The 24,381-nt window shown below is 38.9% G+C and overlaps 1 protein-coding gene across 1 annotated transcript in view; it reads right to left on the bottom strand.

Moving 5' to 3' along the window:
- The window catches only part of LOC121929012 (mucin-21-like), a 43,175-nt gene extending 19,064 nt beyond the window's left edge, over positions 1-24,111 (bottom strand). The window contains exons 1-15 of the mRNA XM_042464336.1: positions 24,029-24,111; positions 15,584-15,779; positions 14,617-14,753; positions 13,079-13,170; positions 11,958-12,291; positions 10,858-10,890; positions 9,900-9,938; positions 8,436-8,477; positions 6,910-6,963; positions 5,746-5,787; positions 4,210-4,248; positions 3,525-3,551; positions 2,282-2,320; positions 1,846-1,863; positions 391-432 (exon numbers count right to left, since the gene is read on the bottom strand). Coding sequence (XP_042320270.1) covers positions 391-432; positions 1,846-1,863; positions 2,282-2,320; positions 3,525-3,551; positions 4,210-4,248; positions 5,746-5,787; positions 6,910-6,963; positions 8,436-8,477; positions 9,900-9,938; positions 10,858-10,890; positions 11,958-12,291; positions 13,079-13,170; positions 14,617-14,753; positions 15,584-15,779; positions 24,029-24,043 — 1,149 coding nt within the window. The 5' untranslated portion in view covers positions 24,044-24,111. The remainder of the gene's footprint in view (positions 1-390; positions 433-1,845; positions 1,864-2,281; positions 2,321-3,524; positions 3,552-4,209; positions 4,249-5,745; positions 5,788-6,909; positions 6,964-8,435; positions 8,478-9,899; positions 9,939-10,857; positions 10,891-11,957; positions 12,292-13,078; positions 13,171-14,616; positions 14,754-15,583; positions 15,780-24,028) is intronic.
- Positions 24,112-24,381: the final 270 nt, after the last annotated feature.

Below are 24,381 nucleotides of genomic sequence, written 5' to 3'. Positions count from 1 at the left end.
ACTGTATATCCACATTATATGGAACATCAAAAGAAGGAATGTGTGATATTTCATATAACATGGGTACACAAGTTATTATAGGAAGTGATATTTGTGTTATAAATTTAATAACTACATAAGTCTTTTGGCATGACAAAGACTAACAAACACATTTGTTATGGAAGAAACATTTGTGCATTATTTATTCTTAATCTAAACAGGTGGATATATCTACAAAGAATCTAAGAAGTGGGAAATGAAATGGGGGAATGTACAAATTAGGACAAAGACGTTAAAGCTTCAATGCATAAGAAATCATGTGTGTGTGTGGCTATTTACCATGCAGAAGTGTTGATGACACAAACACCCTACTGGTATTGGTATTGGTATGAATAAAGAAATCTCTCTTACCTTGGAATAAATGATTCCACTGTATTTGGAATTTGCAATTTTCTATAAGAAAATATGAAAATATTCAGTTGGACTATGATACATTTGTAAGAAAGGGTAGTAATCCATATGAATAAGTCATCTAGGTCTATATCTTGACCTTGATCATCAAAGTCATCATTTGCAAACATTGTTTCATGGAATTGTACACTTCTCAATGGTTCTTCCATAAGAATATCTATAATAGCTGTCAAGTTTCCCTTAAGGACAACTTCTCTACTTCTGCAAGTTTTTCCTTCAAATGTGTAACAATCAGGGAGGAGGTACTGTATATTCAGTGTTTTCAACCTCTTATCCTCCAGATATCTTGGACTTCAGCTCCCATAAACTCTGGATGCTCTGTCTAGGGTTTCTGGGAGTTAAAATCCAAAATATCCAGCAATCCAAATGCTGAGATCTGCTGCTGTACAGTACATGTCTGATTCATGCAAACAACAATGTACCCATACAGCAGAGTGAGGTATCTGTTGTAAGCTACAGATGTTGGGGAGCAGAAGGTGATGCTGAAGACTTAGAGATTTTTGTTTCATATGGCCTGCCCTGTGCCTCCTCCGACACCCTGCTACTCTTAGAGCCATTCCCAACCTGTGGGTCATGACCCTTTTGGGGATCAAATTACCTTTTCACAGAGGTCGCCTAAAATAATAGGAAAACACATATTTTTGATGGTCTTAGGAACTGAGACGAAAATAATTTAATGGTTGGGAGTCCCACAACATGAAGAACTGTATTAAAGAGTCACAGCATTAGGAAGGTTGAGAACCTCTGTCTTAGATACAATAGAAGTTGCTGTCCATTCCCCAATATTGAACTAAAACTGAACTGTACATCTGACTGATTCCCATGGGGCAAGAAAGTTTGCAACCACTGTCCTGTATCATCCTTGAGATGATGCTGTGCACAATTCCTACCATACTGGCAAGGATTTAAATCTTTGCTTATTCATTCTCCCAAAAGAGAGAAACATTTTAAAAAGTTTTTTTTATTTCAAGTTTGTCTTTTGTTTGTTTTGTTTTGTTTTGTTTTTTGCATTCCAACCTTTATTTGCAAATTATTTTTTGTACAAAAATAGAAATTCTGTGGGGAAAAAATGAAGAAAAAATTTTGCACCAAAGAATTGCATGATAATAATAATAATACAATTTTTGCACAAAAGACACTGAAAACAACAAATAAGATAAAAGCTCTGGTTTTTGTATTCTGAAGAAGTTGACTTGTAGCAGTTGACAATTTTTCCCCAATGAGGTATTTCAATGTATCCATGCCTTGATCTCAGTTACACAGAAAGTGTGGGGTGAAAGCAGTTATGTGGGATGGAGGTAGAGGATGGGTTAGTCATAAGAGAGTGGGTAGGCACAAGGTTTGTCCTGATGTTATTAAGAAAGTTAAGGCTATTAAAATCAGCATTCTGCTTACCGATGAAGTGGATTCACGCTATCGGGAAAAGAAAAGAAAAAAGAAACACAATTGTGTTGTTAGATTGAAAAACTGTTTCTTACAGATGAAAGACTAGCACAATCTTATACATAACTATGCAGAAGTAACTCCACAATTCAGGTAAGTTGGTAAGACTTATCTCAGGTAAGTCTCCCAACCAAGTTTTCTAATGTAATCCTAGTACAGTACATGGTAGGGATGGACATCTCCCTATTAACTCACCTACCTGCAGTTTGCTGCTGCAAAAATCCAATTCTGAGATTGGTAATTCTGAGCTCCCTGACAGAGAAAGCTACATATCTCAAAAAACTACAAATCCCAGAATTCCATAGCATTGAGCCATGGCCATTAAAGTGGTGTCAAACTAAAAGTGGTGCAGCCTTCAAGTTAAAATATAGCAAAGAAAAGTGTTTACCTCTGGGGGGAAGGGCTTGCTCTCTGGATAGGTGTATACCTGTAATAGGAAAACAATAATAAAGTGATTTCCCCAGTAAATACATGATTGATTTTCCCCATTTTTATACAAAGGCAAGAATGATCTTCAAAATACATTGAGAAGAAGAAGAAAAATGACACTGTGGGATCATCTTCCATTATTTCCATACCCATTTCTAATAGAGGGGACAATTCAGAAAGTCATTCTTTTTCCCTAATTTTAACTGTTTTTAAGAACATTTTCCAATTTGGGAGGGCATAGTAAGAATTGAAAATAGCTAAGACAGAATAATTAAAAACATAGAATCATAGTATCGTAGAGTTGGAAGAGACCACAAGGGCCATCCAGTCCAGCCCCCTGCCATGCAGGAAATCTCAATCAAAGCATCCCCAACAGATGGCCATCCAGCCTGTTCTCTGTGTTGCAGCTCCTGATGTCAACATCTAATCTCAGTGACCATTTGCAAAAAAGTGAAAAACTGCTGCCTCCAGTATTTTCTAATTATCTAATAAGATGGGTTCATTGACAGTAATTAACTCAATTACCCAATATTAATCATTTTTAAAATAATACTGACAGTGAAAGAGTTAGGTACATTTTCTGACTTTCAAAAGAACTGTATCAAAGACCTTCTCATCCCAACATAGAAAGGAACATGGCTTGCATTTGCTAGCTTAACTTTGTAACTTTGATGTGAGGGGTGAAAGCAAAGCCAGCTCTACCAAAGACAGTCACATTTAGTCATGAAAAGACAGCAAAATAGAATTTGTGATGCATTTTTATTGCCATGTATGGAGAAATGTGTTTGTGTAATTTGCTGCCTTGCGTGCCGAATATAACTTAACTGGTTTTAAATACAGGGCACCTTTTGATTATGGAGAATGTCACATCCTGTTCTACCTCAGGCTGCAGTAGATTTTGAGCTGCCATTGAGAAAAAAAGGCCTTTTTAAATTGAAGAAATATGCAGTTGACATATTGCCTGTGAGGGAAAAGGGGGAACGCATGTGTTTAATGTCAGTGTTTAAAATTATATGGGTATGCAATGGATGGCCTTGTAATGAGACTTGAAGTCATATCATGGGGATAGGTATCTATGGTACATAACATAACCCATGTCCACATAGCAAAAGATGTGTCATCATACTTGTGCTTGCTGAAGCATGGATTGTAGTTTACCAATACTTACAATGTAAAGATGGGAGGGGGAAGCATATTTTTACCTTGCTGCTTGCCTTGGTGGAAACAGACTGTAAGAAAGAGGACAGCCATATATATTAGTTATATCTATCTGAAGGAAAATGCAGTTCATAATCATATTTTACACCATTATCACCATTCTCAGGTAAACAATAAGAGTCATTTGTGCTATTTGCTCTGTTCAACACTCTGGAGTCATGGAAATGGTTAGGTATGGGAAACAAGAAGAAAAGCTGTTTTCTTTCAATATCAATGTTAGTAGCAAAGTGCTGTTCTTGTGTGTGCCTTCACGTTATTTCTGACATACGGTGACATTAAAGTGACCCTATTGTGTGGTCTTCTTGGAAACATATATATACAGAGGGGGTTTGCTATTGCCTTCTGACATTGAGAGTGTGTGACCTGCTCAAGATCATGTAATGGGTTTCCATGGCCAAGCCAGGATTTGAACCCTGATCTCCTGGAGTCCTAGTCCAGCATTCAAACCATTACAGCATCTTGGCTGTAATAATGAGGCAAGAAAGTCTAAATGCAATTTGGAATTGCTGGGAGTCCAGTACTACTTTTGGAATTAAAATGGCAAGAATCTCAAATTTCCACTGAATAACACATTTGATTGCATGTGATTCTTGTGACTATCTTTCACAAAATGAGTTAAACTATGGTAAACATTTATTAAATAAATGCTAACGTAAAAAGCCTGCTTACCTGGCCATATGAAGACTGATCACTAATGTCAGTTCCAGCCTGTAAACAAAAACAAAACTCCCTTAAGAATATCCTTTTTGAATGATTCAGCCAGCATTACATATTGAGGGGGGGCGGATTGTATTGTGGCCTGTGCTTGGTGGAAGAATAATGGGATCCAGAACTAAATTTATTAAGACAATCTTTGAGTTTCAGGCAATGTCTAAATAATTGTAACCCCTGAGAGGTCTGGCCTCTAGAAACTACTTCAAAGAGTAAACCATACAGCAAGAGTGATAAACACTTCTAGTAGCTTTTACATCCAATAGAATAAACAAAAAGGTAATAACACACCTACACATTCCTTTCCTAACAGTTAATGATCCAGAGCAGATTATATAAAATGTATGTTTGATAAAGGAAAAAGCTGAAGGTCCTGTCCTGGCTCCTGGGAATAAAGTAAGACAGGGCTTACAAGAGCTTTTGTGTATATAAACTCACTTCTAGTTGGATCCACTACAGAGTACTCTATACTACATCCAAAGACATAGCTTTATATCCATTAAGGTGCAAAAATAAAAACCAGTTGGTTCTAAAGGTACTACTACAAGGTTAATATAATGCCATGACATCTTCAGAATTAGAATGCCAAAATGTATGTGGAAGTAACTCCTTTCTATACACAACTATGTAGAACTAAGTGGGTAACTGATCTAATATTTCCAATAAGTATCAATCCACAGTATTATCACCTGTTTGAGATACCTCTCTGTCTGGTACTCAAAGAGCAAGAAATTTCAAGAATGCTTAGGTAGACTGTATGAAAACTTCTTCTGTTCTCTATCTACCTGTTTCCTAGAGAGAACGATATGGCTTTATTGTATGTTAAGCGTGAAAGTTTTATTTATTAGACTACCCTTTATCATGGAAATGGTGTAGGAGGAGCTTTAGCTTAATGGAAGAACACATGCTTTGAATGTCCTAGATCTAGAAGGGTTCAACCCCTTGCACTTTGAGGCAGGATTACCTATCCAGAGAGCTGCTACCATTCAGTGCAGGCCAGTGCATCTCAAGCTATCTGATACAAGGGAACAACAATTCCCCCCAATATGTCAGGGACCAATACTTTATTTGTGCCCATTGGTTACAATTATTTCCTAGAAACTCATCAGAGACTGGTCGTCAAAGGCCTATGGACTAAAACTGGTCCATGCACCATCACTTTGGCTGTATTTTCACTGCAGAATTAATGTAGTTTAACCGTCATGGCTCCATCCTATGGAATCCTGGATTTGTAGTTTTGTGAGATATTTAGCCTTCTCTCTCAGAGAGCTCTGATGCCACAACAAATGGCAAATACCAAGATTCCATAGGAGGAAGCCATGACAGTTAAAATGGTGTGAAAGAGCATTAATTCTGTAGTGTGACAGCAGCCCTAAAGTAGCACTAGAATAGGCATTACTAAATTAGAGGGGTACACTTTTTTTGGAATTTTCTGTGCATTGCTGAGCACCATACAATGTGCATCACAAAAGAAAGAGATATAACAGTACTTACATCTCCACAGCCATATTGGTTGTACACACTTCCAACTTTGCCCTGTGAACAAAAAGAAAGAGATGTATACTTTTTTTTCTTTTCCTTTTTTTGCCAGGCCACAGGCACACCTCTGTCCACATAACATACATGTATTCTAGGACTGCTGTTGAAGCCAAGATTGGTTAATGATTATAGAAGCATGGGAGGTAATGTATGATTAAGATGAAAAATGCAACATCATTTTATCATGTTAAGGCCTGGGTGTTATAAACATTAATATAATCAATACAAAGCAAACTGGCAACACAGAGTTCTAAAACTTCATTAGGTTCAGGAGTGGGATTTGGAGTGGCCCTAGTCCACAAAGTTATTTTAAAAGAAGGGCTGAAGCCACCTAGTTATATCTTATTTGCAGGGATCTCAGTATTTTACTTTCAATTGCTACTTTGACAGAAAACAATAGAAATATTTAGACATTTTAAACATTTTGAATGACTGGTGTTCCTGTTGATTATTTGTACAGTCTAACCGATAGACTGAAATTAGGCACCCACACAGAGGAACAACAAACCATCTTGAGAACAGGGTGACATAGTAAGCCCACAATGTAATTTTGCATTAATAAATCACACCCTCAGAACAACTGGATGACAAAAACATTATGTATCATTCTAAGGCCTCAATTTAATGCTCCACCCCAGTGTAGTATACATGAACATATACAGACCTACACTGAGCCATATATCCTCCTGCCTACTTACTGTTATGCCCCTGACACTATTCCAAGTTTCCATTGTGGGTTCACAGCAATCTGGGAAACTCAAATATCTATGTTCCCTATAGCCAGGCACAAGATGATTTACAGCAGCACCAAGACTCCTGGAGGACTCTGGTGGATCTCAGTGCCATTGCCATCATTTCACTTCCAGCTATAGGCGATGTAGCCAAACATTTCTGCGAGGCTGCCTGCTCGCCCAGACACATGGAAAGGCCATACAGTCAGCATCTAGGGCTTATCAGAAGGCCTGAAGAGGGGCTTTTGGGAGGTGCACAGGGGGGAAGAGAAGGGAACATCAGTCTCCACAGAGCTTCAAAAAGAATATCTGCACGCAAAAGGGAAAGTTAGATGTGCAAGTGCCTCTACCAGAATTGTGGCCTAAATCTAGACCAATGTGTGCTTACCCCCATACATCCACTGCTGCTGCTGCTGCCTTTTCCTTGTTTGACCACAATAATCTAAAAGAAAACCAAATATACCATTCATTTTTATGTCTTTGTTTTAACTATAGATACAAAAGCGGGGAAGGGAGTGACTATAGCCCGTTGTATATACAGAGAAAATTATACAGTACATATATTTGAAGCATTTGACTGGTGGTCATCATAATGATTTCTGGTCTCTAAGCTTCAGACAAGAGATTGTTCCTGAGAGCTTTTTGGGCTCATGCACTTGTGATTCCCCCTTTCCTGCTCAAAATTATCTTCTTTTGCATTCCCCTTTCCCATTCTGGCATTAATAAGTTTAGTTCCCATATTTGACAAACTGAATGTTAATCATCATTTAGTTTCTTTGTCATTGGGGCAACCCTAGAATTAAAAGCATGAATCTGTCACCACCAACTGTAATGTGGGATTCACATGTTAATGTGAGAGAGGCTTAAAGGCCACACTGTATGGGGAAATAAGAGACAGCATACAATTTTTGCAATTATTAATGTCCTAGATTTCAGCATGCAAGGTGCCTTCCAAGATGTCTTACAGGTTGCTTAAAGATATGTTAATAAATCATAATAACCCCTATTATATATCATTTCATAAAGATTCTTCCTACACAGCAGGGCACGTGTTGGCAGAAGACTCGATGGGCAGGAGATGGGGAACTTTCCACCCAGAGAAGGTCTCCCACCATTTCTTTGAATCCTTCTCATGAGGCAGTTGGTAATAAGTGGCACTGTGGAAAGTAAAGTACTGACAGAGCAAGCTCTGGGATAGTTTTCACCTGCTTCTATGGTATTTTTGTGGTTATTTACCATCAAATCTGGTTCAACCTGCAGCAACATTATGAATGAGAGACCTCCAAGAATCCCAGTCAACAGCCCGATGTAGGTCTTGTAAAGTTCCTTGATTAAGTCCATCCACCTGTAATGTGGTCTTCCCCATTTCCTACTGTCTTCCATTTATTGAGCATTTCCAGTGAATCATATTGTTTCATGATATGTCCAAAATCTGATAATCTCAGTTTTGGCTTCTAGTGATTTAAATATTTAATTTTTCAATTAAAAGTTTAATAGTTCCAGCATTTTTCTGAGAACTTAGTAGCTATGATTTTGCCAGAGTGCTAGAAAAAAAAATTAGGGTTTAGAGAGTGTACATTGCAAATACCAATAGCCTTACAGACATTTCTTTATGGACAGGCAGTTTTGGGAGGAGCTGGTTTCCTACAGACAGACAGCAGGGGACAGTGATGCTAACTATTCCGGCTCCTAGTGTTCTCCCTGTGGAACTTCCCTTTCCTGATCAGATTCCAGATTCAAATGTGTTAGGCTAACCGGGCCTGAAATCCAAGCCAGAGCAAAGCTTTTGTGAGATTACTGAAAGTTTCAGGGAGAGAACGGAATAAGGGAAAAGAGTCAATTGGTGTTTTCCCACCGAGCTCTGGAAATAAACACAAAATCAATTTCAAGTACAACAAGTAAAACAATACTTACTTCAGAATGTTTGCCGCTGCTCTGAGATGAACCTTGCATATTCTGAAAACAAACCATGAATTTAAATTGAATGCAGCAGGGGATAAATTTTAGTCAAAACATTAGAAAAACACTTTCATTATGAAGAGAGTTCGTTGAAACTAATTTCCTTGATCCTCTTAACTATACTGGATGTGGCTAGGTTTGTTTGGTTTTTATTTTTTAACTTTTAGATTGTGTAGATTAGTTTAAAAGGTTCTCTGGAAGCCCTGAGAAGTATAGTACAACTGTGTAGCAGTCATCAAGAACAGAAAACACAAGATGAACACAGTTCTTCTAAGACATTTGAGTCACAATGGGAAGACCTCTCTTAAAACATACCTCAAAGGAACAAGCTCCTCCGAGGCTGTCTGTGTGATTATTCCTACCCATGCGGCTGTGAAGCAAGGTGTGCAGTTTGGTGACTAGTGACTTGCAGGAATGGTGGATCCATTCTGTAACTTATTCCAGACTTTAAAAGAACTATCCATTGTGCTTAACCTATTTGGGGGATAGAGTTTTACCCTGTGGACAGCTCCTTTAAAGTCTGGAATAAAATCCAAGGAGGATTCACCACATCCCTGCCATAAAAATCACAGCCCGTCTCTGGTGTGTCTTGCTTCTGTACCCTATTTCCCACAGAACATGGCTCTTGCCAGTCCCTCAACAGCTGTTTGAGGTGTGAGCCAACGCCCAATTCTGCCAGGGAAAGAGATGCATAAGGCTGAGTGCCCTCACTTTCCTTTTCGAGGCCAAAACATGGTTCTCAACAGCTCATCCAAAACTTTGTCCCTCTCTTTGTGTGACTCCATTTTTAGGTGATTTATAGCAGCAAGAAGCCAATTCTGCAGGGAAACAGGGTGCATGAAAAGAGTCTCTCCTTGTACACAACTCCCAGCAGAATCAGGAGAAGAGGAGACATGATGATCTCAGCATCCAAAGAGAGATGGCTTTAACTTTCTCATCACTGTGTGGTGAAATGGAGAGGGGAAAAAGTGGCTGTGTCTCTAGTGTAAGTATGACTGCATGCATGGAGGCACGTTGCAAAAGCAAGTGTGTTTGTTTGAGAGTCTGAAGTTTTTGTGTCTGTAGGATGGGAACAAAAAAGTGTGGTTTTGGTATGTCTGTCTGTAGGAATGGGTGTCTCCATGTACAAATGGATGTGGATACAGCTCTGGCACATCATCCCATGTGGCATCCATGCTCAAAATGTTAGACATTCCCTGAGCTAAAATGACTGGGGAGTTTTGCACAAAGTTTTGCACAAAGCAATGATCATGGCAGGTAGCAAAAACATGTTTACAGTTACAATATTTATGTTATTTTGTAAGTTACATAATTTTGTACTACATAATTACAACATACTACATTTTTTTAAAAAAAGATATCCATGTTCTTATCAAGTCTTTAAGAATGATAGAGCTTTGTAACACAAATAATGCTTACCTTGACGCAAGCACCACTGCTGGATTGGTATACTCCACCCTGGAGGGAAAAATCACCAAAGTTTGTTTTTTTAAAATAAAGAACTGTAGTACGCATGACACTACCAGAAGGCAGATTAATTCTGGAGTCCTTATATAGTATTGCAGATAACCATTATGTACCTGCCTGGTGGTATGGAAAAAAAAGTGCTGTTAATCTAGTCACATTGTTGTTGTGTGCCTTTGCTTCCGACTTATGGCAACCCTAAGGAGAAACTATCACAGAGTTTTCTTGGCAAGTTTCTTCAGAGGGAGTTTGCCTTTGGCATCATCTGAGGCTGAGAGAGTGTGATTTGTCCAAGGTCACACAGTGGGTTTCCATGGATGAGCAGGGATTTGAACCCAGGTCCCCAGTCATAGTCCAATATTCAAACCACTATGCCATGCTGGCTCTCGGTCTTGTCATAGGATTCCTTAAATAAAAGGATAAGATTCCTTCCAAACACTTGTTAGAGTTTAGCTGGGAATGGTATGTGGGAATCCTCACACCTCTAACTTTCTGCCTTTTCCAATTTCTACACTTATAGCATTAAGACTCACATCTGCACACTAGAGATTTCTTTGTTTTAAAGTTTTTAGAAGTGGCATTTGCTGTCTTGTTAACACCTGCTGCACCTGTAAATCACCAATAAAAGTCCTGTTTTGAATCCAGTGGCTTATACCATTCTTGGAATCAAACAAATCTCAGGCCAGGAATGGGTCCAATCTCAGCTCAGAACAAGTTTTGAAAGTACTGGAGAAGAACATTGTGCAAACCTTAGCAGGAGAAAGCTTTCCAACCCTGGATTAGAAGGACAATCCAAAGGCGTGCTGTTCTTTTTTATGAAATGTTCCCACAACTGTATATTAGTACAGAATGCATTGGCAGTCATAAAACAAGAACTCACTGACAGTTTGAAAAACAGATAAAAGGTTCTTACCTCGCCACACTTTATGTCGAAAGTCACAACTGACTGGGGAAAGAAAGGGACAAAGAGTTACTAAAAATTATGCTGAGTAATCTGTTATGAGGCCAGTCTGTGCGCATTCACCATTCATATTTGCTTTGGTGTTACATACATGGTTAAGTGTCATGATAGGGCCAGATCTACTAAGCATCTCTTATTTGCATTGCCTGTGTCTAGAATTCTGAAGTGCTTTTTCAATAGCCATAAAAATGATTAGAATCCTAGAACCATAGAGTTGGAAGAGACCACAAAGGTCATCCAGTCCAAGCCCCTGCCATGCAGGAATACACAATCAAAGCACCCATGACAGACGGCCATCCAGCCTCTGTTTATGCTGTTAACATATTACCTCAGGAGCCTAGTCAGTGTTTCCATGTGATTCCTTCCTGTGGCATTTTAGTAGAATATGAACTGGAAAAGCCATGAGGCATCAATATTAAAGCTAAATACTTCCTGTTTTGCATGTTCAGATTACTCCAGGTGAGATTTGGTACAGGCTACAGACTCAGGGCATATCCACACAATGGTAATAGCACTTTGATACCACTTTAACTGCCATGGTTCTGTCTTATGTAATTCTGGGATTTGTAGTTTGGTTGAGGACATAGAATTCTTGGCAAGATAGCCTCCTGCTCCAGGTCACTGAATTCTAAGTTCCTCACCAAACTACAAAGTCCAGGATTCATACGGCAGAATCATAACCATTAAAGCAGTATCAGAAAACAATAAACTGTGTAGCGTGGAGACAATCGCAGAAGTTTAGATGATGATGACATTGACAGCTAACATTAGCATTTTTGCCTCACTTCCCCCCCCCCCCCAGGTTTAATTTTCTGAACAATAATGACTGTAATTGTATCATGAACATATCCCAGTAACATATGAAAGGGGTGGTCTCTCCCCTTTCGTATGTTACTGGAATATCATGGGAAACAACTATGAAGAAGAGGCAACCATACTGATTAGGTAACATAATTATAAGTCTTATTTCATGTATATCTGAGGGGTGATTTTTAAATATTGGATAATTGTTCTTTTAAAAATGTAGTTATTAATCAGTACATCATAAATACCTTTCTCCTACTTTTTCGTATGTCATTTTCACTTTTGGATTCATCTGTCTTCTTAGTGTTGACAGGGGTCTCAGACTCTGCTTCAGCCGCAGCAAGGAGGGTGCTGACGTCAGTTTCTTCCTGTTCCTCATCAGGAGTTTCAATACCAGTAGTGATCTCTGAAACTATGGATGTAACATTGGCTATGTCTGAGCTATTGGCCGTCATCGTATCATTGAAGGCCTCGGTAACATTGAAGGCCTCAGTATCATTAGCTATGTCAAAACCTCTGGGTGAGAGCGTTTTGCTATGAACTCCAGTCCAATAGATATCATCATCTTGAACAAAAGTTGCCCTAGAAGAGGGAAAAGGTGAGAAATCAGTGGTGAGCTAAGTTTTCTTAAACAAAATACATAAGATGATCAGTGAGTAATGTTTGCTGTCATTATAATTTGCATTATATGTCACTGAGCAAACTGTACATTGATTTAGCAAATTACGTTTGACAAGAATTAAAAAGAAAAAAGGAAGTTAAATAGATCAGTTATTTTTAACTATGAAGTTTTTATTACCTCTTATTTATCAAGGCATCACATGGGCACAGAATTATCACAAAGTGCAAAGTGCAGAATTAATTGGACAGCAGCATAGTATTTTTTTGCCTCATTCATCTGGCTGTGTTCAGCCTATTTATTAATTTCCAAACATCAATTCTGCTCATGAAAAAAAAATACTACTCCAAAATATTTGTTGTTGTTGTGTGCTTTCAACTCATATCTGACTTATGGTGACCCTAAAGTGAATTATCATTGAGTTTTCTTGGTAAGATTTGTTCAGAGGAGGCTTGTCATTGCCTTCCCCGGAGGCTGAGATCATGTGATTTTTCAAGGTTATCCAATGGGTTTCGTGGCTGAACTGGGAATCGAACCCTTGTATCCAGAGTTGTAGACTAAAACTCAAACCACTACGTCATGCTGGTGCTCACTCACAATATTTACCTGTCCAAATAACACATCCCTGCCTCCATGCCCAAAGAACAATTTTTATTCTTTATTTCAAGATGTTCTTTTCTGCAAGAGCAGCTAAAATGTCTTTAAAACATTTTACAAAATATTGATTTATTAAATAAAATTATCACTTACATTATCCTAATTTTTCTAGTACCCTCGGGAGCAACCCAATTTGTTGTAATTCTGTGCTTCACACTGGGATTTCTGTGACTGACTGCTGAATTCTGAAAAGAGAAAATGCATGACACTAAGAACCATGGAAACACAAGTACACTTGCTCATTAAGAAAGGAGAAAAATGAATGCAATACCTAAGCTAACAGTCTTCTCTTGCTAAAGATGCCATGAAACCACAATTGAGAACTACTGTGCTATGCATTTCTCTTCAGAAATATATACCATTGAGTTCAGTGAACTTAACTCCTTCAACGGACCTGACCCGGACAGACTTGCAGCTTAAGGCTTCTACGGCAGCTGACATGAAATTTTGGAGAAATTTAATTCATTATCAATTTTTGCAACTCAGCTTTAAGTTTTCAGAACCTAATTCAAGGTTTTACAGTGGGGTCTTCTTAGCCACGGACTTGCCATCCGTGATGTGAGCTTTCGCAAATGGCAAGTTCATCTGTTTGTAAGGGAAGCACATGCACACATGGCCATGCTAGCGGCTGTGCATTTCCATACCACCATAGAAAGCGACAGGACTTGAGGTACAGTGAAGGCTTTCATGGCCGACGTCCATGGTTTTTTGTGGGTTTTTTGGGCTATGTGGCCATGTTCTAGAAGAGTTTATTCCTGACGTTTCACCAGCATCTGTGGCTGGCATCTTTTTTCTGAAGATGCCAGCCACAGATGCTGGCGAAACGTCCTGAATAAACTCTTCTAGAACATGGCCATATAGCCCAAAAAACCCACAAAAAACTTTGTAAGTACAGTTACAAACCATCTGCAAGATACTGACAAATGCTGACAATAACATGACATCAAAAGTCCATCAAAAGTAACTGAAGTCAAACACGAAACACCAAATATTTGTAACATATTAAGACATTAGGATAATGTCAGCCATTAAAATTGGCATAGGAGAATCCTGAAGGGCAGTGTTATTTCAGCACTGCAAACCAAATCTTGATTTTAGACTTTTTACTAAGCAAATGCTGGACTTTCAATATAAGGTGTTTTTTTAAAAACTGGCAATCTGATCCACTGCTTGAGAACTGTATAGCTGCTGTATTAAATTCACTTATTAGTCCATATTAGAATAAAGATGATTGCAGAATGGTAATACTCATGAGAATACCATTGATTTGTTGTGTCTACTCTAGCTGGATTAGACCTCTCATGTTGTAGTGAGCTTTGGCCCTATCCTCTTGGACTATGGTCCTCAATGTGTTTACCAGACAGCCAGGTAGCCAGGCTGAATTTTTTCCCTTAATCCAGGTCTAGAATATCACAAATATTTTGTTTTGTATTTGAGAGAAAGATGAACAACAGCTCACCTCAGTGTTAAAACATATATTAGCAAAGCATGATACCCATTTAAAAAAAGTTTTAACAAACATAACTGAGGAAGCAGAAAGAAAGAAAGTTTGGAGGCTGGAGGTTTAATCAAACAGAATGCCAAAATACATTCCCCAAATAAATAAATAATATGAAGAAAAGAACACATACCGCAACATTGGAGCATCGAAGGCCTTGTGTGTTTGAATCTACAATGCGAAACATACCAACAGGAGTATTTCCATCAACTTCTCGAGCCTGTGCCATGAATCCTGTAAATCCATATGGTGATGTTGATTCTAGAGTCACTAGAGGAAATAAACACATTGATAATATTTTGTATCATAAGTATTTTGGCTCACATGGCTTAGAAAGATGCAGCAGAAATTTTCAATTTCAATTCTTTGGTCTACTGTTCTGTCTTAGGGCAGGGGATTTGTTTAAATAGGAACTTTGCTGACTTCATTACCAGGGATGTAGCCAGGATTTTAGTAAGGGGGGGTCCAGACTAACTGCCAACATTATAATGGGGCTTGGGTGCGGCGCACAGCAGCACGCACTATTCATTTTTCTAATGGAAGGGGGGGCCGGACCCCCACCCCCCCCCCCCTTGGCTACGTCCCTGTCATTACCTAAATGTAAATTCTAGAATATTGCTTAGCAGATATTTGAAATCCTCTTACCAAGAAAATCTAGCTTCTGCAGCCTGTATAAATTAAATATATCCCATATTTGCATAATTCCTCCCAAATTGCACAGTTTATTCTGCAATGTATGCTTAAAACCTCTTCCCCCCCCCCCTTTATTCTAAGGAGAAGCAAAGGGCCATGTTGTCCTCTTTTCAAATCTCTCGTGGCTCCTGGCTGAGGTTTCAGCATGTTTTGAAACATATTTCTCTAGTCATGTGGACTAGAAGCTTGCTGTTTGAAATTAAAGTTTAAATTTCCAGGAGGCTCAATGTTGGGATGAATAACTCATCCTTTTTTTAATAAGTGAAACTATGGGGAAGAAATTGAACCACACACTTTGATTAAAGTTTAGTGGGATCACCTGGGGCACAAAAATCAAAGATTTGATCACAGGTCACCAAAGATTGACCATCTCTGACCTATGTCTTTAGCAAATTTGTGCAAATTACCTTGTATTTCATTTCCAGGGTCATATCTATCAAATGATACTGAGATGACATAAGGCGGTGTAGACCTCTGTGGTCCACTTCCATGATCTGGCAACATGGAGTCACAAGCTATGGAGACATCGTTGTATGGATATCCTAGGACCTTGTGCATGAAAACAGCACAAAAAATGACAGCAAAAAAGGGATGCTTCTCCATCTGAGGAAAGAGAACACAGTGATCAGCTTGACATGACTAGCTCTCATTTACTTGGCCTAATAATGTCCATTTTCGGAGCCTGTTCATACAGAATGACAGATCACTCTACTTCTGGGCTATGTTAATTTTGGCTGGATTTTATTATTATTTATAAGTGCACAATTTCTGCATTTTCCTTCATATAAAAAGGTGGAATATTTGATCCTAAAATATATATATTTCTCATGCATCTTAGTATGTTTTTTGAACAACATCAACATCATTGCAGTATATGGAGAAGCGCAATATCTGAAGGATAAACATTCTCCACACAGACATCTGGAAAGTGCTCAGGTCAGTTAGAGCCTCAAAATGCCGACCAAACAAAATCCTCAAAATATCTAGCTTAAATAGTTGTGTGCTGTTATTCTCATCATTTATTTATATAGCTCCATCAGTGTGCATGGTGCTTTACAAAGTAAAACAATAGCAACATAGGGGAAGGGAGGAATGATGCAAATGTAAAAAATGCAGTACAACTGTAAACTAATATTTATATGCAATATAATATACAGCAAACTGACGAAAACATATAACCAAAATATACAAGGCCATCAAACATTACAATCATTTTACAAATTATAAAAGTGCATTTCTTTTCTGTTCCCTGCCACCTAAGCAAGTAGGAATGTCCTTTCCTGGCATTCTCAAGAGAAGTGTTAATAGGCTTGATACATGCAAAAGACATAATTCCTGCTTTGGCCTGTTCCAAGCAGGTTTTTACCAGGAAGAAAGAAAAAAGAAGTATGGCTTCATGCTTGGTAGATGACATTGAGAGGGATTTAATAAGGACATGAATTTTTGCTTTCTTCGTTCTTTTTCCTCTTTCTCCAAATGGTTACTTAGGAGACAGATCAGATGGATGGCCTAAAGCTGCTCCAGCGGCACACAGACAGCGTGTAACAGCAATCAACTGACTATATCTGTCCATTAGTGCTGTTTATATCCTGCCCTTTCATTTAAGATATCAAGCCAGTGCATAAGGCTCTTATCACGATAGCCTCACAAGAAGCCAGTGAAGTGGCTAAGACCAAGATAGTAGAGACTGGTGGCTCTGATGTCAGTGGGACAATGCATCTGTTGCAAGTTTCACTCTGAACCTTCAAGGGGCTATCCAAATGCTGAATCCTATCCCCACCCACCCAAATAAGTTTGGCACTTTGGATCGCTACAGTTTAGACTAATCCTCAAAGGATTAGACTGTAGAAATAATGCAATTTGACACCACTTAACTGCCATGGCTCCATGCTGCTACAGAATCCTGTGATTTGTTATCTTCTGAGGCATCAGCACTCTTTGGCAGAGAAAGATAAATATCCTGTAAAACTACAGAACCCAGGATTCCATAGGATGGAGATACAGCACTTTAAGTGGTGTCAAACTGTATTATTTCTATAGGGTAGCTACATCCAAGGTGGATTCACCATCCTATTGATGTGGGACCTGCTAGCCTCTAGGACCACCCAGTGAATTTTGTGGCTCACTATGTATTTGAACCTAGATCTCCAAAGCTCCAGTTTAGTAATACTGTGGCCAGTACACAACACTGGCCTTTGCAAACTGTGGAAGTAAATAATTGATACATCCTTTCCCCCTATAACATATAAGAACAACATATATTGAGTTGAATCCCGACTAACTAGCTGAACTTTATTTCCACTGAAATAAATGAGACTTAAATAATACCTATCTTGCCTCCCTGATTTCAGCAAGACCTAAGTTCAGCTAACTTAATTTGAATTCATTTGATATTTGATTAATTTTTTAAATAGTATTTACTCTCAATCTAATTAATAAAGCATAAATAACACATTTTCTATGAGTTCAAATCCATGGATCTTGATTATAGTTCATCAAGACTGCTTAAACTATAATTTACTTCTTTTCATCTCTCTATTCTTTTGTCAGATTTGTCAGATTGTCTTATTAAATAAAATAACATAACAGGAGAAAATGATGAATTTGCTCCAGCCTCTCTTTAAAAAATTGATTGCTTTATTAATGGGTTCCATTTTTTATTATCACTGTAATGGCAACATTTGTTTACATGAGAAAAGGCAATTAACTAATGCAAAAGTTTTTTCACCATTACCTATTAAATTCTGCAGAGGAGGGCTATTTATCATGCTTAAATAGTATACGCTGAGGCTGGTAAATAATAAGGGAATTTCAAGCACTTTATTAGAGCACACAGAGAGAAAGCTTTGAAATATTAAAAAATTAGTGCCTGAAGAAAGCCATATAAAGAAATATGTTGATCTTGATGCTGTTGTGTGCCTCCAAGTCATTTCCAACGTATGGCAACCCTAATGTGAACTCTCACAGGGATTTCTGGGGCTGAGAGTGTGTGACTCATCCAAAGTCACCCAATGGGTTTCCATGGCCCAGAGGGGAATTGAACCCTAATCTCCAGTTCTCAAACCACTACGCTATGCCGGCTGTCATGTTGATCTTACACTAGTGGTTTTTTTAAACAACCTCTGCTTGAGATTAAAATGCTTATTGATAAACCCATGGGACAATCCTGAGGAAACTTTATATTACTGGGATGAAAGCGGGGATCAAAGATTATACCTGAGGATATTTATCGGAATCTATTTCCCTGTGTCCTGAGTGTGGGCAAATTTGGGGAAACTGGGGACCAGTTTTCTCCCTCCCTGAACCTGCTGTGGCCCACACGTCATCTCTCCAGCCAACACGATAGAAGCCCACTTTTTTAAAAACCACCTTATTTTTCATTAAAATAAACTGTACAAAAGTTGTATACCTTAGCTTGTATCCTATGATAGTCCCTAGCTAGAGCAGACAGGTGGAATCAATGAGATTTACCTCTGTGTTGACTTAAAATTCAGTCATTGATATAACGGGTTTATTGCATTAGGATTCAGATCCTTTTCTTGAAATTGAATCTTACTTTTACCTTACTAGATTTTTTTTCTTCAGCAGGGTGGGTGGCTGGAGCTATAAAATGAATGGGGATTTATGCACAGTATATGGTCCCAATTTGGCAAGGACAGTTGTGATTAATCTTATATTACCCCACATTTTCTGCTGTTTTTAATACGTCCCAGTTTTGTCCCTCTTCCTCCCACTTTCTCCATTCATCCTTAGCTTAGGACAGCTGCTATAAACTGAGTTCAAAATGCAAAAGGAGTTTGCATTCCATTCACTCATTAGAGGGGAGAGGAGAAGAGGAACAGAATCTTGTCCTTCCCAGTGAACTCAAGCAAAAATAAATTGCTGCTGTGTCTCTTACTTTGTGTGTTCATCCCCATTAATAACTTTTGCCATTTTGAGCAAACTCTTATATTCTTGGCTGCATGTATGCCACTTTTCATCTGTGAAATGTTGGAGGGTATATAGTGCCCACCCCTGCCCTATGCTAATGTACCTCTTGTGCAGGTCTTGAGAAATCAGTGGTGTTAGAAAAGAACAAATATCATCCAGAAATAACATTCAGTGGGTTACTGGCTCAGAGCCTTCTTTGGAACAGTGTGAGTGAGACTGTTCAGCACAACTGGGGCTTGCAATTTGATAGAGAGATTTGATTTCACTTGAGTGACATGCTCATTCAAGAGCAACCAGTCTTCTGAACCTTATGCCTAAGAGGCAAAGACAGCTAGTAGGAATTATTGTGTGCGCTATAATAATCAGGGACACTGACTTCAGGGACCGGGGGAGCTAGTGCTGGTGATATGATTTTTAAGTCCCAGATAAATGTGGCTAGATATCTAGATCACACACAAACACACACACACAAGCACCCGGTTCTGTCATGTCTAGATATAATGCAAATCTGAAAATAACTACGAGATTTTACGTATGGGATGTGATAATAAGTGTATGTGAGAGAGTCTATGTTGTCAATCTGCTCTTCTCCTCCACCTCCACCATTTAAAATTTGTGATACCTGTCCTCTTCTTAAGTGCAATTTCCTTTTCAGTGGTATACTGGCTTTATTTAGTTTCTTTATTATCCTAAACAAGAAAACTTGATTACAGTTGTTTTTCAAAACAATGTCCATACATGAAGATTAACAGCAGGTTGATGAGAGGTTATATGCCTGAAAATGGGAGTTGGCCAATTCTTCATGGTCATTTGAGATGGTTCTGCCTTGAGTTTCTGCAGACACTTGCAATGCTCGTCTCTCTGACCTTTCTTGGTGGCACAGTGAGTAAGAAGTTGCTACTCCCAGTTTGAACGCTTACAGCAGGTGTCACCATGTGATGTAAAACCTGTCTTGTTGAATGAAAATGTTCCTTTGAAACTTTGATGCAACCTGATCTTCAAACTATGGATTCGCATGTCAGTACACTATATGCATTCCTAATTACAGAATAATCAAATGTAACCCTGAAAAGGAGAAGTCACTGCTGTGAGGTTCCTCAACTTTTGCAGTGCTTACTATATACATACACCAGTGGTTCCAATGCTGATTCAGTCCTTGATCCTCATTCCATGCTTCCAGTGGAATGTTTATTTTTAAAGTCATACTTATCAATGAATGGCTACCTATTAGGTGCTCTGCATTCCAATTACACACCATATTTTGCACAACAGTGAGAACAGTGGACAAATGTTACATTTTTCATTGCACTTTGAGGAGATGCAATGCTGTCAAAACGCTAATGCTATAGGTTCAAGAAAGACAAAAATACCACACAAAATTATGCATAAAGACCCTGACAAAGGTAACAATGATATAATAATAATAATGTATGTTTTGATTTAATTTGTAAGTTGTCTTGAGTCCCAGTTCTGGAGAAAAGGCAGGGTATAAACAAAGTACATCATCATCATCATCATCTCCTTGCACTGAAACTCAGTCTACAACTCCCATTTCCATAAGCCATCAGGACCAGCAAAAACGGAATGGGGAAAGGGAGGGATGGGAAGCACTTATACCTCGGAAATATAACAGTTGCATTCTTCTGTCACAGGGCTCTGATGCCACCCTGCCTTCAGAGAGAAGTGCAAACCTAGGAGAGAAGCTCCCATTTGTCTTTATGTGGAATCCAAGTCCAAATATCCCCACCCATCCCCACTGGCATTGCCAGATCATCTCCACCACCTTCCCTAGACAGCTAGACCTGCAGATGTCACCATTTCTGCTGCTGTGGAATCAAACAAAGCAATTTAGATTAAGGTACTATGTACCTTCCTACTTAGAACAGGATGGAAGAATCTTTGTCATTTTAGATACTTTTAAACTTTTATTGCTGTGTGCCTTCAAGTCATTTCTGACTTATGGCATCCTCCAGACAATCCAATCATGGGGTTTTCTTGGCATGATTCAGAGGAGGTTTGCTATTGCCTTCCCTTCAGAGTTGTAGACTAACACTCAAACCACTACGCCATGCTGGCTCTCACCAGTACATCTCCTATAAGCACTTATTATCAGCTACACTGGCTTCAACTCCTTTTGGAGTTGAAGTCAAAAGCAGCTGGAAGGACAAAGTAACGAAACATCTTCAGTGAAGTGTAGGCATGTGCGTTCTAGGAGTTAGGGCTGCCAGATCAGCAGTTTCCCATTCCCTGAGCCAAAGCAGAAGGCAAAACCCTTGTATAAAAAACCCCTATGTGTGAAGTTGAAAGCTTTCATGGTTGGCATCCGCAGGGTTTTGTGGGTTTTTCGGGCTATGTGGCCATGTTCTAGAAGAGTTTATTCCTGACGTTTCTCTGAAGATGCCGGCCACAGATGCTGGCAAAACATCATTAATAAACTCTTCTAGAACATGCCCACATAGCCTGAAAAAACCACAAAAAACTGTGTGTGTGTGTGTGTGTGGGTGTGTGTGTGTGAGAGAGAGAGAGAGAGAGAGAATGTGGGTTTCTATTTCAGCAACAAGCTGATTTTTAGTTAAGTATTATTTTTGCTCAAAAAACAGCTTTTTCATTTGTATATATCTGTTAATAAAAAGGGGCCAAGTTTTCATTATAACCTTTTACAAGCTCTCTCATTTTACCAAAGTCTTAGTTACACCCCATTTGGACTATGGTAATGGGGCTCCATTTGAAGCTTCTTCTGGTCCAAAGAGTTGCCGCAAGATTGTTAACTGGGGCAAGCTACAGAGACTATGCCACACCCCTGTTAAAACCACTCCGCTGGCTGCCAATTTATTTCTGGGCAGAGTTGAAAGTGCTGGCTATAACCTGCAAAGCCCTATATGGCTCAAGTCCAGGCTATTTGACAGACCTTATGCCCCTGTATGAGCCAGCCTGGGTGCTGAGATCATCAGGAGAGGCTCTTCTTTCAGGTCTACCAACGCTGCAAGCATGGTTTGTGGGGACGCAGGAGAGGGCCTTCTCAGTATCTGCCCCTAGACTAGAACTCCCTTCCCAGGGAGTCCAGAATGGCCCACTCCTTGTTGTTTTTGCAATGGCTAAACTCTTTTTATTCCAACAGGCTTTTAATACAAAAACCTTTTATAGAACAGTATAGTTAGTGTGAACTGCATTGTTGTACTGTTTTAAATAGTTTTAAAAATCTTTTAAAATTTTATTTTATTCTTTCAACTTGAGGTTCAAATTGTTTTAATACTGTGAATAGTTTAAATCTGTGTTAATGTTCACTTTTTTTGTTTGTTTCAATTCTTAATTTTTTTAAATTGGGGGGGGGGGGAAGCAGGATATAAATAAATAAATGTTTCCTGCACTACCTCTTAAATAACTTTTAGCTGCTACATGAAAACAGCCAGGTGGTCTAGTCCTTTGTTGTTTAATACTATTGACATTAATACATACATCCTAATTTTAGTGTGCCCAAAGAGTAATGTACAAGATATACAGTCATTTCTTACATGTAGTCACCAGCAAATAATGAAGTATGGCTTTGAAGCTGCCTATTTTAACTGGTGTTGCATCTATTTATTTGTGTTATTAGGAGGAGATGGGTGTGCATGCATGAGAAAGGCAGCTCACACAATAAAACAAACCTCCTCCTTCTACAATGCCACTTATCCAGAGTCCTGGCAACACTAATTTAGTTCTCTAAAGAAATTTGGGGGTGTACCGAGATTACTTGTTAAAACATCTGGATTAAATGCAGCCTCTTCAGATTTTACTCACAGTCCCACTTGCTTACACTTAGGAGTCAACAACTCTAAGGCTCTATTCCCAGCAACAATTGCTGAGTTCCCTTGGTGCATGGTTTGGTTTGGCTTGGAGACATTGTCAAACTTGTCCTGATGGTCAGTGTAATCCTTCACCAGGTAGGTGAGCTTATGACCAAAAACTGCCTTGGTGCTGCTGTCAACTGGAATTTCTGGACCTAAAAGAAAGCTTAAATTTTGCTGGGAGGGACTGCCTCCCACTATATTTCCAGATAGGCAAGAATTGCCAAGTGGGCTTGACATGCACCCCACCCACACAGTTTATGAGGCCAGTTTGTGGTCACTGCAACCCACTCTTTTAAGCCAGTCAAACTGGGATAACAACATTGTGTAAGAAAACCCAAATGTAAATTCAGATTTAGTTACAAATATAAATATTTGCCAGAAAGGAACTTGTGCAATTCACAGCGAAGGCAAAGACAACTAATTGCCTACGCTTCACAGATATACACAGGCAACTCCTACTGAGCATCATGAATGGCAGTGTAGAAATGTGAGGAATGAAGATATTCATATTTCTTTCCCTCTCAATATGGCTATGCAACATTGTTATTGTGAAGGATCGTGTGTCCTAAAATCTCCACTGAGTCCACATTAAACTTGGTTTGACTTCATAGAACAACATGGAGAAAATATTTTTGGATTGGACAGCCAAGAATCATCCAGCCATATGGCCACTGATTGTGAAAGCATAGGGATTCTGGAAGTTGGAGTCCAAAAAGTACCTTTTCTGAATTCTTTCCCCAGACATTGTGTACACAGTCAACATACTTGTGAAATTGTCCCCTGCTACTAGTGCTTAGGAGCCATAGAAGACTGAGTTTAATCCTTCTTCAGCATCTTGGTTCAACACTTACATTAAGAGCACCAAGAAGCCTTTAAAGCACCATCTGTTGTGTCATTTTCAGATCAAAAACATGACATACACACCAACCCAATTCTACGTTTGAATCCCCACGTATTAGCATTCAGTATTAAAGTCACATTTAATTATTGAAAAATAAATCTTTAAATCAAGAGACAGAAACTGCCCAGCAACCCTATAAAAAAGAAAGGCAGAGTTTATTAAGAGTTCTTTCTAGAATTCCAGCCACCTACCTTAATAGTCCCCATTTCTGGCCAGCCTTGGTACCTCTGTAGCCTGTGTGCTACAACCTGGTAATGCAGCTGTGATGGAAATGTGACAAAGAGCAGCAAAGGGCTGAGATGCTCAACCAGTCATATGGAGGAGGATGGAGAGCAGCCAATCAACGACACCAGAATCTCCACCTCATAAATTAGCACATGCCAGATGAAATGATCTGTGGCAATAGTCATTCTCTTCTTTTCCTGACCTTTAAGTCACCTTCTTCTGTCTTGCAAAGCTTTGAAAATGCTTGAACTGCATTTACTGGTGACCTTTCTATTATTTTCCAAATAATGTTTTCGTCCAGGTACATTGTTCTCACCTG

The sequence above is a fragment of the Sceloporus undulatus genome, chromosome 4, assembly GCF_019175285.1.
Source record: "Sceloporus undulatus isolate JIND9_A2432 ecotype Alabama chromosome 4, SceUnd_v1.1, whole genome shotgun sequence".
In the NCBI taxonomy this organism is placed as follows: Eukaryota; Metazoa; Chordata; class Lepidosauria; order Squamata; family Phrynosomatidae; genus Sceloporus; species Sceloporus undulatus.
Note: the sequence above shows the minus strand (reverse complement) of the source record. Positions and strands in the feature narration are given on the sequence as shown.